The sequence below is a fragment of the Dermacentor variabilis genome, chromosome 5, assembly GCF_050947875.1.
Source record: "Dermacentor variabilis isolate Ectoservices chromosome 5, ASM5094787v1, whole genome shotgun sequence".
Lineage (NCBI taxonomy): Eukaryota > Metazoa > Arthropoda > Arachnida > Ixodida > Ixodidae > Dermacentor > Dermacentor variabilis.
Genome location: NC_134572.1, coordinates 7,842,653 through 7,857,492, shown reverse-complemented (window position 1 = coordinate 7,857,492; position 14,840 = coordinate 7,842,653). Strand labels below are relative to the sequence as shown.

General features: G+C 48.7%; 1 protein-coding gene across 2 annotated transcripts in view; it reads left to right on the top strand.

Annotated features, from left to right (window-relative positions):
* The window catches only part of LOC142582224 (uncharacterized), a 135,919-nt gene that overhangs the window by 84,415 nt on the left and 36,664 nt on the right, over positions 1 to 14,840 (top strand). The window contains exon 1 of one of the 2 annotated variants that reach the window (XM_075691672.1): positions 10,455 to 11,256. The exons of the other annotated variant lie outside the window; for it this stretch is intronic. Within the exon in view, the coding sequence (XP_075547787.1) occupies positions 11,083 to 11,256 (174 nt within the window). The 5' untranslated portion in view covers positions 10,455 to 11,082. Of the gene's footprint in view, positions 1 to 10,454; positions 11,257 to 14,840 lie in introns of those variants that run through there. 2 annotated transcript variants of the gene reach the window in all.

The following is a 14,840-nucleotide window of genomic DNA, read 5'->3' as shown; positions in this document are numbered from 1 at the left end:
TAATTCAGTTAGTAAGTACAAGTAATTTCTCCTATGTTGTCCTTGGTGTACTTGTTTGTTGGCTTCTCATGATATGTGCAGCTCTAGTTACACTAGACATTTCTAAGGCACACGATAGTGTGGAATACCCTATACTGATAAAGAGGATGCACAATACTGGATTACCTGAATGCTTCGTAACGTGGACTACTGAGTTCTTGCAGGGCAGGCCGTTTTACTGTGCACAAAGTGGATATTCATCGGGAAAATTCAAACAAACGTGCGGAGTTCCCCAAGGCGCAGTTTTATCCCCGCTGTTGTTTAACATCTTACTCAGCTCCCTTTCTTATCATCAGAATGTAATCACTACCTTTACGCTGATGATATAGCGTTTTTTGCTTCGGTAAGTGATATCCAGTCACTGTACGAATGCTTACAGGAATACCTATGGGAGCTAGAAGCATGGCTGGACAGTATCCGCTTGTCCCTTAATGCAAAGAGTGCCGTTCTTGTCTTTCCTCTATAAGACCTAGTTATTATATCCCTCTCACGCCGCCATTCCACTGTTCCACAAGTGGAAAAAGTCAAGTACCTTGGAATTATTTATGATGGAAACCTGAACTGGCGTCATCATATTGAACATATAACTTCAGAAGCGTCCCGTGCAATGGTGATATTAAGAAGGATAATCAATAATCGATGGAGCATGCGCAGAGAGAGAGAGAGAGAAGGGAGGAAAGACAGGGAGATTAGCCAGTGTAAGTACCGGCTGGCTACGCTGTGCTGGGGAAAGGGGTAAAGGGAATAAAAGAGAAAGAGATACACACTTATAATGATTTACCGCAGGCATATCCGACCTATACTAGAGTTAGGCTCTGTTATTCTCCAGCGCCTCTGCTTATAATCTACGTCTGTGTCGATGTCACTGGAAGCCGTGGTGCCAAATGAAATATCAGACATTCGAGTCAACACCCGAAAAAATCTACTGGCGGTTGATGTCCAGCATGTACCTGCTCTGACCACTCTACGCAGCGTGACGGACATCGATGGCATTCAGGTGCGCTCTTACATCCCTCTGGGATCTCACGTAGTCACCGGCGTTATGTACGACGTAGACGTCGCCATCCTTAATAACGACTTGCCGATTCTTATCAAGCCAGCCAATGATGAGGTCATTGTTGATGTTAAGCGGCTAGGCAGTTCACGCTGCGTGAAGATTGCATTCAAGGGTAAGTATATACCCTCGCATGTTAAGGTGGGACACTTCAGGCATGCAGTGCGGCCTTTCATTGCAAAACCTCTTCAGTGCCGCAAATGGATGAAACTGGGGCACCTGAGCAGCGTCTGCGAAAATCAGGCAGCATACCCCCGTTGCGCCGAGCCACACGCTGCAGATAAATGTGGCGCGACTATACTGAAATGTTCAAACTGCGGAGGGTCGCACGAAGCTTCATCGAAGAAATGCCCGCATATTAAGAAGGAGATGGCTATCTTGAAATAGATGGCGAGAGATCATTCATCTCATCGCGAAGCCGCCAATAAAATCAGGAAGCGACTTTCCCGTCGCCGGCGCTCCTCAAGGAAGGGTGTTGTCTCTGCGACGCGCATGCCACTTCCTACAACACCACCTGCTCCTCTGCCACCCAGGCCAGATTCTGTGGAAAGGACCTCGAAGAACAAGGCCACTGAGAAGACCACATCTGCAGAATCTTGCCCGGCTCTACCGAAACGACAGCATCCACCGACAGAATCACAGCAAAATTTTGCTGGACAATCCCCGACGTCTACTGTCAGTGATTTATGCGACCAAGACAGCCAGGTGGCTGATATGCTGCACTCGCTAATTAATACAATGCGCACCGTATTGAACAAGCTGCAAACCCCAGCAGCTCGAAGTGCTCTGGAAATACTGGATGCACTAAATCCAGTGCTTGCTAGCATCGCTTAAGCATCATGGCTTGACCAATAGTCCCCTTCCGCACTGAAGTTAAAAGTGCGTCGATCTTTCAGTGGAATGCTAGGAGTCTAAGGACCCGTATAGCAGACTTTCGCCAAATCATTTTTACAAATCGCTTTCCCATACTGGTCATTTGCGAACCAAATACACCAACTCCACTCAGACTGTCCGGTTACGAATCTTTCGCCTCGTCCTCATGCAGTGCGAGCACGAAAGTAATCATCTACATCCGCACGGACTTTAGATATGTCGCTAATGCGGTCGAGCCTCATGACGTCAACCAGTATGTCTGCCTGAATATCCAAAAGAAGGATGTGTCATTTACACTAATTGTAGCCTACATATCCCCAGCGGGTCATTTTGACGGCAAACGACTCAAGAAAATATTACTGATGAACAATGGCCCCTGGGTTATCACAGGTTACTTCAACGCGCATCACCAGCTATGGGGAAGCACTAAAAGTGATTCCAAAGGCAGGAGTCTCGCCTCCTTTGCTGCCGACCATGATTTGTGCTGTGTGAATGACGGCAGCCCTACGTTTTTGCGAGGCATGACCTATAGCAGCTGCTTGGACTTAACTTTGGTGTCACGGCGCTTTGCCCCGAGCATCCACTGGTTTACGGACATTGAAACGCATGGAAGCGACCATATTTCAACATACATAAAGGTTAGAGGAGTTGAACAACGTTCCTCTACTGTCTTGCGTACAGTTGATTGGACAAAGTTTAAGAAGGATATGGATGCCGCATGTCGGGAAGGCCTTCCACACACTATCGAAGATGCAAGCGCAGAGGCATTGAAAACATCCATCTGCTCGCTCACAAGGTCAGCAAGGCGAACAGACTTGGATATGGAACTGGAGAGGCTGCGTGCGGCACGCTGACAGGCGGAGAGGAGGTATTGGCGTACGAAGTGCGTCTTGGATCTGAGGGCTTCGCGACGCATACAGAAGAAAGTCCAGCGTCGTATGGATAAATCGGAAGACAAGCGATGGAAAACTTCCTGTCAGTCGCTTGATCCCCGAAAATCGCTCTCGCGCATATGGTGAACGGTTATGGGCCTTCGCTCATCTCCGCATCAAAGGAAGCCCTTTGCTGCTCTGGCCCTCTACCAACTCCGCTCGGAACTTCAAGTGGCTGAAGAGTTCTGTGCACGGGTTGCTGGTTCCGTGGCCATCATTACTGACGCAGCATTGCATGACATCCCTGAGGCACGTGTACCAGAAATGAACGTGCTATTTCCACTAGAAGAGCTCGATGCTGCGTTGGCGACCTGCAGGCGTTCTTCGTCACCAGGACCTGATGGCATCACGTATGCTTCCCTATGCCACCTTGGACATGACGCACGTGATGAGCTGCTCAGCTACTACAATGAGTCTTGGCAGAACGGCACCATTCCTAGACAATGGAAAACGAGCCGCTTGATCCCCATTCTGAAACCTGGAAAGTCTCCGCTTGAACTCTCATCATATCGTCCGATTGCGCTTTCGAGCTGCGTCCGTAAAGTGATGGAAAGAATGATTCTTGTTCGGTTGGAATGGTACCTAGAGCGATTCAACATCTATCCGGATGCCATGACAGGCTTTCATCGAGGTCGCTCGTCCATTGACAACGTCATTGACATCGTAACCTGGGTCTAAAATAAAAAAAGCATCAAGCGCCTATCAGTGGCACTTTTTCTAGATATAAAAGGAGCATACGACAACGTCGCCCATGAGGCCATACTGAACTCACTTGAGGCTGTTGGAGTTGGTGGCCGAATGTATCAGTGGATTCGGGACTATTTGACTGAGAGGTGCTTTTTCTTACAGACTGAAGACGGCCCAACTTCGGAACATTACACCTGCCGTCTCAATATACGCCGACGACATTTGCATCTGGGCTTCTGCGGTGACTCGCCCTCAGGTACGAGCCAGGCTTCAGCGGGCGGCAACCATGACGGCGTCTTATCTCCGAGAACAAGGCCTCAGCGCGTCTACTGAAAAGTGCGCATTGGTTGGCTTTACGCGCAAACAAATGACATCGTATCCTGTTTCAATCAATGGTCAAGCTGTATCCTATGCTAAGACACATCGCTTTCTGGGTGTAATCATTGACCGCAACCTCTCGTGGAGCCCCACTGCGTCTATATAAAGAAGAAATTAGTTGCCATTGCTCAGGTCTTTAAATTTCTCTGCGGGAAAAACTGGGGTACGCCAGTCCATGCTATGATGCAGCTCTACAGGGTACTGTTTCTCGGACTCCTACGTTACAGTCTACCAGTGTTCTCAAATGCATGCAAGACGAACTTTCGCGCTTTAGAGAGCATACAAGGTCAAGCCCTACGAACGTGTTTAGGGCTGCCTCGGTGCACGTCAACAGCCGCAACAATTGCCATCGCTGGGGACCATATGATCCAGACACACGTAGCTGTCGACTCTCTCCGAGCGCTGTTGTGCCATTACCACAAGCCCGGATTCCGAATCCGCAAGATGGAGAATTTTCCTGCGAGCGCCCTTTGGACAAACCCGGGGCTGCGCCGAAAGGCACAGCGCCCTAATTCTCCCTTGACAAGTCAAGATGCTGAGCCGTCAGGCAGTGGTGTCCTCCGGAGAAGCATCGGCGGGCAACATGTTCAAACGTGTCGCCAAGTGCCAGACAGCCCGGCGCCGTACATCCCCTTCCCTGGAGGTCACCGCGCCCGCCAGTTTTGAACGGGGTGGCGAGCGTGGTCGCTGGTTGGACCCCCTCCGACGACCGTCGAGTGCTCACTTTGTATTGGGCCGTTTGAGTGACAATGGTTTCTGGGGGCTTATAAGCCGCGGCGCGCCGCCTGGAAAACCGGATCCGCCGACCCACCGGGAGCAGAGTGCCGCTCTCGACTGGAGTGAGATGTGTCACGCGTTTTCGCCGGACGTCGCCGTGCGAGAACAGTCGCGTTTGCTGTGAGCTCTCGGCCCCAGTGCCGATCCCTTCATGTCCTGTATAATGACCTGTATATAGTGTATAAAGTCCCTTTTGTTATTCTCACCGACGCCTGACTCGGAGTCTTCGCTACCAACGCTCTGTCACGAAACGGGTGACGAGCGCTACGGGACCACCTCAAAGTCGTAACAGCGCACATTCGCCATCTGTCAAGGATCCCCGACCATCATTTGGCCTCCCTACCAGCCGAGAGACCTCAAGCGACCTTTTCAAGAGTGATTAACGTTCATAAAGAGTGCATACCGTCATATTTTACACCGGCGACGAAGCCTTCATCTCACCTGTGGTGCTACGACAGCCTAAAGTGAATTTTGCTATTCCTGGAATTACAAAAAAGTCCGATCATGCATCGCCGGCTCTGAAGCAACTTACGCTCCTATATATTACTGCACCAGACGTATCAGGACCACATACATATATACACCGATGGTTCTACCTCCCGTACCTGCTCCAACTGCCGCATTCGTCGTTCCAGCCAAGAAGGTTACAGTTAAATTCAAATTGTCGCATACGACTACATCTACATCGGCAGAGCTTGCAGCTCTCCATGCAGCTATGATGTACGTCAGCGAAGAGGCAACACAGAAATGGGTCATATTTTGTGACTCTAAGGCAGCCCTTCACAGCATCAAGTCTGGGGCCCTATAACGTAAAACTATTCCAAAATGTTTTATTCCAATCTCGTGACGTCAAATTTGCGTAACCGCCGACGCAAGCATCGGGCGGTCACCCGCAGGGTTGTCTGAACAGACCAATCAAACGCTCTCCTCGTTCATAGGAGGTCACTTTTGTTTGCTTGGAAAACGAACAACATTACCTACACTGAGCGGCTTGTCTTATCTAATTGGCTCATAGGAGGCGAGGAGCACGCTCAAGTGGAGAGGGATTTGATGGGGCCGAGCCACTGCACTGAAAATCGATAACCGGACGAAGAGGGTGGTGCCGGCATCTGCGATTGGTCCGTTTTCCCTTACTTAGCTTGCGGTGGCTCGTCGACAATCGCGGCGGCATACAACGGAAGCTTAAGAATGACACTAAAACGGATCCTCAGCAACGAAGAGTTGGAAGAACGAGGTCGTAAACATGACGAAAGTGCTCGAAAACGTTTCACGGCCACGCAAAAAGCTTTATTACACGTAAATAAACCCATGCTCTCCGACAGGTGCGAGTAGCCAGTGACTGAGCGATCGGCGGCAGCCATCTTTTATTCCTTTCGGAACGGGGCAGCCTGCGGCTATTCAGAAGAAAATTCAGTTTTGTTCGGCATATTAATGCATCTTTATCGCGTGCACGTCACCTTGACGTAATTAGTTTTTGTGGTTTTGTGACGTCGCGTGAGGGGGAGGTGAAGTGGGCGCAGTCCGAAAACTTGTGACCAATAGCCGAGGGCTAATGGCGAAGAGGCGTCGAATCAGAAATAACTACTTTTCTTTCGTTCCATCAAATCATGCATAATCCGTGTGTACATGTTATATCAGATGTGGAGCTATCGCGATTTTCGTGACGTCGCGTGACAGACAGGTGAAATGGGGGTGGTCGAAAGAAATGTTTGACCAATCGCGGAGGGCTGATTGCAGAATTGGAATAGAAAAGTTTGGAATAGTTTTACGTTATAGGCCCCTGCATTATGTCACAGAACTTACGAGCAGATGACATCTGACATCAGGGAAGCGCACCACCATGCTCTGGAAAGAGGGCACACCATCATATTTCAATGGATTTCTGCTCACTGTGGCATCGTCGGCAACAACCTAGCTGACAAGGCTGCCCGGTCTGCGCACGAAGATACCCAGACGCGTTCAATACCTTTGGCGAGGTCGGACGCTGCCAGGGAACTTCGCCTACATGCACGCAAAAAGTCGCAAGATCTCTGGAGTTCAAGTGCCTACAATTGCCGATTATATAAACTCGACCCCACGCTGCGGCTACAACTGACATCTAGCCTTTCCCGCGGTGAAGCAAACTTGCTGTACCGCTTGTGGCTGGAAGTAGCGTTCACGAACTCATACTCTTATCGTTTGGGAATGGCCGAGAGCCCGATGTGCGATTCCTGTGGGTGCGAGGAGACCATCGAGTACTTATTGTGTACCTGCCCCCGCTACGATGTACAACGCCTCTCTCTGCGGGAAACTTTACACCGACTTGACTTAAGACCGTTCAACGAGTCAAAGATACTCGGACCGTGGCCACACCCGCCACTGGCACGAAAAGCGAATCGTGCGTTAGTGCAATACTTGAAGTGCACCGGCTTACGAGACCGTTCATAGTGTCCCTGTGCATAGTGTCCCGCCCACACGCACTCAGTGCTCACTTTCTACCCTTTTCCTCTTTCTATTCCCCTTTCCCCCACCCCCAGTGTAGGGTAGCAAACCGGATACTCTTCTGGTTGACCTCCCTGCCTTTCCTATCCTTGGTTTTTCTCTCTCTCTCTCCACTGGTTTTGCTGGAACGGGAATCGCTTCGCTTATGTCTGGGGCTACCAAAGTTTGCAGCAAATGCTGTGCTCTACAAGGAATCACGAATACCTACCCTTGAAATTAGATTTAAAAATACTCACCGTTCAAACATTTATCAGGCTCTATGAATCCCCACTAAGAAGGTCCCAGTCAATTTTTATCAATCAACCAGCCCAATTTTTTGGAGTCTCATGACCTGCGTTTCACACGCCACGAGTGATTATAACAAAATCCTTATTGCGTCCTTTAGATGTACATATAAATAATGTAATCGCGGTAAACAGTACCTCAAATTCATTGGTTATTGTTTATCGTGACATATGCCCAAACAATGCAAATCAGCTTTCCTCGCATATTCTTAACGGCTTACTCCAGGATCATTTGAATCAGCTCCACACAAATGTAGTTATAGCAACAGGTGCTTCGCAGAATGAGGAAAAGGCCGCAGTTGGAATTTGTTCATCATCATTGGATTGGTATTTTTCTGTTCGGCTTCCCGACTTCACTCCAATATTCCTGGCGGAATTCCTAGCGGTTGTCTTAGCTTTGCGTAGGCTACAAGCTTCCAGGATAACCCCAGTAATAATCACACTTTTTATCGCGATGCACCTCACTAACTGCTCCTGGCGAGTCGCATATATTAAAAACTCTGCGCTCACTGGCTTCAAGTCATTTGCGGAGTTTACGATTAATATGGGTACCTAGGCACAAAGGCATATTTATGAATGAAGTGGCAGACAGCTCGGCCAAGGTTTCTATCAGCGGTCCTGGGCTTACCCTTCTTCCAACGACGGGTTTCATCATGTCTGTCAGACTTGGAAGGTATATCATTTTAAAAACAAAATCAAATCTAACATCATCCTCGGACCTACACCCCTTACAATTCCCTTGGAGCAAGAAATTTTGCAAAGCCAGGCAGACGGAAGTGACATTAACGAGACTGCGTTGTCGAGTCCCACCCCTAAATTTATACATGCACCGATCTGCTCTGGCAATTTCCCCTCTGTACCATTCTTGCAACTCATTAGAAACGATCGAACATTATTTGCTGGAATGCCGGCGTTTCTCCTCCCTGAGAAAAAGGACATTGGAGGTTACAGTGCAACAGCTCGGCCTTCCATTGAACACTCCGGTACTGCTGTCTTTCGGAGCGTCTGTGCTTGGGTACTTACACAAGAATGTATGCATCGCCATAGAAAAATTCATTATTGACTCAAACCGGTTTAATTGTTGACCGTATTATTACATTCCTCCTTTATTGCCTCATTTATATTATATATACTTTCTTTTATTGAATGACTGTGTACTGAATCGTTTTCAACTTTCCTCGCTTTAATTTATTAATCAAAATTATAGATTTGTTAATTTATTACCCTAACACATATGCAGAATCTGCCTGACTCTTGGCCAATCCCCGTGAGTCGATATGTGCCAATCATCATCATCATATTGCGTGCATTCGCGGGCTTCTTTCGCGCTCGGAAAAAAAAAAGACACTTTCGTGTAGCACATATTGAGCAACACAAAGTTGTATCCGGAGTTTTTCATGTTGCTCTAAAATTTTCTCAATGACACTTTTAATCTAATCATATTATTTTAGAAATTGATTACATAATTAAGACTAATTATGTACTGACGCGGAACGTAAGAAATAATCCGAGTAGCTCCGAACGACGGCAAACAACATTACCTTGGTTCTGTCCAGCTACGTGGCATCCGCATATTTTTAAATCTTGCTGCACCCTTTGTATACGTAAACTTGCCAGGACGTGTGTCGAGTTAGCTCCTGAACAACACTCTGCAATGTGGTAAACGCGGTTAAAATTATCGATGCGGGACCTCAAGGAGGTGCGACCTAATGCTAACGCAGTTCTCTCGCATTTACCCCTAAATCGTCGCTAATATATTTCCTCTCAGCATCGTGTATCATATACCTAAGATTGCAGAACGTGAGACTGTTTATTACATGTATGTTCATTTACATTGTTGTTTGTTCTGTTACTTTCTCGCTATACTGCTTTTCTTTGGCTATTTACCGTCGTGTATTTTTTGCTTTTGACTGAGAATGTAGTGCTGCTATGTATATGGATTTCTGGATCCAGTCAAGCTGCTAAAAGCGACTTTTATTCCAAAAGCCTTCTTGTCACAGTAAAATAAAACTGAATGGAATTGAACAGAATTGCAGTTAGGGTTTCTGTGCACTATATATATATATATATATATATATATATATATATATATATATATATATATATCCACGAAAAGTGTACGGGCGATGACTCGAAGCAGTCCCCAGTTGAGCATACATATCGCAAATACTGTGCGGCAGACAAATGCGCTACACTGCGTGCGCTTTGTGCTCGATCCACCTAAGCAGAACGTTGGTTCAGCGTCGACACAACGTTACGCCATTGGGCAGAGTGTGACAGCCACGAGACGTACTTCGTGCTAAGCTTTACGGGCGAATAAGCCGCTTTGTGAAATGCCAGAACGAGTCTCTAGCATACATTGAGGAATCGACGCTCCAAGTAATTAAGAAAAAAAAGGAAGATAAAAGAAAACCTTAGCCTGCAAGTCGCGTGTTTTCGGATTGAGCATTTCCGGAGCAGACAAGGTGCACCATGGGCTCAGGTGGAGTCCGGGCTCGTTGCCACAGATCACCGAGGTCCTTGAAGTTCCCGAAGAACGAGCAAAATGCGTACGAGCACACGCACGCAAGAAAGCGGCGCCCATAGCAACGTGTAGACTTGAGACGCACAAACACCGAAAGAGGGGCGGCAGCGGGCAGGTGGCTAAAAGAGCGCGCACCTATTGTGTGCGTCGGGGGGCCCGTGCGCGGGGTACGCGCGGGGGTCGCAAACCTGTACGGCCAGAACGGAGAAAAGAGCGAAGTGCAGGAGTCGGCTTGTTCGCGCTCTCCGGCCAGCCAACCCCGCGCAACCATGGGCCACGACCGCCGACTGGGCGCATTGGCAGTGGAGTGTCTCGGGGGGAAGTACCGTAGCGCTTCGGGAACGAGGGGAGGGAGGGTGACCGCGGGGATCGCAGGTAGACCGTCCCCAACCACGCTCTCTGCGCCGCCGGATCTGTGGAAAGGAGGCGTCGCGCCACTCCGCGGTGGGAGCACCAGCGCACCACTCTCGTGCGCGCAGAGGGCGGCGGCGCTCACTCGTTCCCCAGTCGAGGCAGGCTGCGCGTCTGGTCGCCGGCGCGTTCGACGGATCCGACGGCCGTCGGCGACTCCAGCGCTGCCGAGGACGTTCTCACCCGTCGCTCGCTCAGTCGCCCCGCCACTGCGGCGGAGCGGCAGTGTCGGACCAAATGTTCTCAGACGCTCTTCGCTCCCGACTCCGTCTACAGACACAGTGCTAGTTGAGACACGAGGGGAGTGACCGTTGCATCGCACAGAGTGTTTGATTCTTTCTGCATGTGCAGTGCTATCTCGCTTCGCTGCAACAATGCAGCTTCAGGTCCGTTAAGATTTCTCGGCTCACAATTCGATTCAAAGGCGGTGTGGGAAACGCAGTGACTGCGTACGAATTTCCATCAGAGTATCCCCCACAGCGCGAACTGTCGCAAGGCAAGTTTCGATTCCAAGTTCGGTTGACCTATCAGCCGAGTGGTGTGAACAGTGACGGGGGAAGTGGCTGCTTAGAGGGCGTTGTCGAAAACGGAGGAACCGGCGCTGCTGCTGCACGGAGCCGCACTCCCGGGACTTTGTCGACCATGACACCGGATCGCGGCTCCGTGACCGTGTGTTTCGTGTCCCTGTCCCGAACCACGGTCAGCTGGGTCACCGAGGAAGCCCCGTTCCATGAAGTCCCGTGGAACGGCCGCCGCTCCAGGCAACAACAACAACGCGTCGCAGTCAGCACCGTCGATGTCCTGCTCTTCTGCTACGTAAGCCGTCGCACGCATATTAAATGTACAAACGTCTGTCGCTGCTTCCCTCTTTCTCCTTGTTCCCTTTTGAGTTCATGTTCTTATTTATGTTCCTTCATTTGTTAGACTTGGTTCCTCTATGCACAAGTTCTTCGCGGTTGTGATCAATACGCAAATATACGGGGTAAAGACGCTTGCACGCAAAGTAAAATCGGTATTGTGGCTTTATAGGTGGCCTTGCAACGGTCAGCTGCAGAAATCCGCTTTTCTTAACATACTGAGTACAACGTATCTTTCTTTTTTCAGCTAAGTTCAACAGTGGGCGGGAAGGCACGGGAGCGCTTTCTCAATATGTTTGTGTTCTATCTTGAGCATTAAGCACACGAGTAGTAACTACAGCTCACTTACAGACCTGCATTACGCATTATGTGAAACCGGTTTGTGCAATCCAACAGGCGTCAGTCTACTATATGGAGGGCCATTTCGAGTCGTCAGTGCTGCTTTTGATAGCAATCTGCACTTGTCTCTATTCTTCCTTTTTTTTTATGAGTGAAGCGCAGCGCGAGAAAGGAAAAAGACATAAGAAGGACGTTTAATAAGTGATATCTGTGCAGCCTCGTAATGTTAATTATAAAGATGACCTACAGTTTTCCTTCAGTTGTAATACTTATTGAAGATGCGCTATAAATACAAAGTCATTCTCGACGCAAGGCATTTGTTTCCCGTTAATTTCATATTCAAAAGACAAACGTATACAAGCACACGGAGGTGGGACTGGATCCAAGTGCAAGGTAGCCAAAAAAGAAATCTGCAAATCCAACACACTTGTTATAACTGACGTTAAGCGAAACTTTGTTGAAAGGTTTCAATGAAATGCTATGCAAAGAGACGCATGAAGCGTACACTTTTATTCAATGTTCAACTACGCTCGAGGAACTGTTCGCACTCATCGTTCACCGCTGAAGTTTTATGTCATTTGGCTTCGCGGGTGCCGCACATGGAACTCTTCGTGTTTTTTACTGCGTCTGGCAGCGTATATCGAACACGTGCCTGCCCGGCGAGACGCTTCTTGACTTTGAAAGTGCACTTCGCTTCCATCGTGACACATATATGCTGATGGCACAGACTCCTACAATGCAGATTGTACGTATACCAGCCTTACTCATGTTCTCCGGCCTGTGGGACCGCGGAGCCATGTGAAACACCATGCGACCGCAAATTGCAGTCTCCGAGATCGGCCCAATTTACTACTGCATTGCTTCCGCGATCACTGCCTACGCATTGTCCCACTTTACTCTGCCGGAAACCGACCGAGAAGGCACGCCTAATGCACAAGAAGACTAAAGAGTGTTTTGCTTTAGTAAAATCGTTATTCTAGGGGATCGCGAATGGTAATTTTTGAGACCGGATTGAACACGCACGACTGGAATAGTGCTAGAAGCGAATCGAATACTTTTCGAATATTGAGCAGCCATTTCTACTATTACTAAAACGATGTTCCCACTTTATTATTCGACATGTTAGCAAGTTTCTGTCATTACATTAGACTTCAGGAAGCGTTGTTTACTAAAGGCACAAATTTAATACCGGGAACAAGTACTATGCACTTCAATCGTGCGCTCAGGACTGATCCGGAGTGCAAAGGCTTTTAAGCCTGAGCGACGTAGCGTGCTGCACAATGCGTGATATTCTCGAGTTTTATTTTTAGATTACATTCACAGCACTTTCTTGTTTCAATATCGTGTTCGGTCACACACAGTTGACAATTTCAAATATCCGAAAACTGTTCGAATACTGTATTCGATTTGTTATTCGAAACTTTCAAATATTCGCACATCTCTAAATTATGCGCTTGATGGCGGATATATGTTGCAGTGAGGTTACTTCGTTACCATTTGTTGTTTTATGGCGTAAATAACCGAGCCGCTCACCGCTCTCATCAATCACAGCCAGACAGCACCAACTTTGGAGTGCGAAATTTTGAAGAAAAAATCGAAATATTTCAGTACACGCCATTTGCATAACTGAATAGCCAAAAGACTGTCTCGCGTAAGGCTCACATTGTGTAAAAAAATTTTGAAAAAGGATACGCGTCTCACACGCGTAAATACGATAGACACTCGGCCTGCTGGTAAGGCGAGGGCAGCCGTATTAATTGGGCGTGGACTTACTGAACATCGGATGTGCGCAGCCAGCTTATTTTCATCAACATCAAGGGTCACGTTCGCAAAGCTTCTTGTTCGGCTGAGGCACCCTCATTCGAGGGAGTGCGTAGCATACGATAACGAAACAATGGCAGCTGCGACGGCCGACCTCGGACGGAACTCACGTAAACGAAGTTTTGTGAATGCATACGGTAAGAATTCACGAAGCTTGTTGTCCGTAAGTGTTATTTGCCGTCGGCCAGCCACCCTCGCTAATAATGTGCCCAGCGTTATACAACGGTCGACTGGCATCAGCTCTTACGAACAGTTCTTACAAACTATATATTCAGTCCGTTAAGACTAAATGTCGGATTTATATGGCGCTGTAGGCACAGGACTGCGACCCGTGAGCAAAAGCATACGGACCGCTGGATCGTAAGGAAATAAAGATTCTTAACTCAGACATACAAACTGAAATTGACGAGTGGACTAGAAAGTTCGCAATGCCAAGTTTCTTCTGCAGTCCTCAATTTCAATTTACATTCATAGGCGGAGAAGCAAATCGGCGTCATCGCCGAATGCCTTGCCCGTATACTTCTGCTCAGGGGAGAAAGAGCCAGCGGGAAACTCATTGCTAACGTGGAAATACTGCGAATATGCCCGCCTGAAGACTTCAGAAACAGAATAACGTGAAGTTTCAATATTCTCGGCGAAGACACTGCAGCGGGTGGCGACCACCTGCCCATCGTTTGCGGCTCCCCGTGGCGGGACGACTATCGGGCACACTGATTGGGCCGTCCCGCCGCGCCCGCGTAGTTGGCTGTGAACCAGCAAGGCGAGCGCTGTGGCACCAGGAGAAGCCGACGTCCGCTGAGGCCGCGGTTGGTGGCTGCATGCCGGGCATGGCCCCCGAGATTTCCGGCGCCGATGGCATCGTCGCGCGAGCGCCGCTTGAACATATGACTCGCGCTGCCTCGAACGCCGTCTTTATTTAGACCGCTTCTTTCCGGTGGGCCCGACAGGGCTGACACGTGCCCCATCTGAGCGGCGCCAGCTCTACTGCGCTTCCCGCTTCCCGCACAGGCGTCCGAGGAAAACACCCGCAAAAGGATTGAGAGTGCAGCTACTGCATGCCGAAATCGACGGAGGCATACCAAGGGTCAAATTCACAAAGTTTTTTTGTTCTTAAATGCGCTTCGCTATTGACAAGCCGCCTTCATAATAATTTGTCAAACGTTGCGATTGGCTGGAATACGGCTTCGTAAACAGCTTTAGCATAGAAAAATGTTTTCATGAATACGAGCTCAGCACAGCAGGCCTTTCACAAACCGGCGTGAGCTACAGCAGGTTGGAAGGTCGAGATGGTGCAATATTCAAAGCATTCAGCACAATGCGTTGGCGGGCTAGTTGGTGCGAATTCATGAATACTTTGTTTAGCGCAAAAAGACAGACACACGA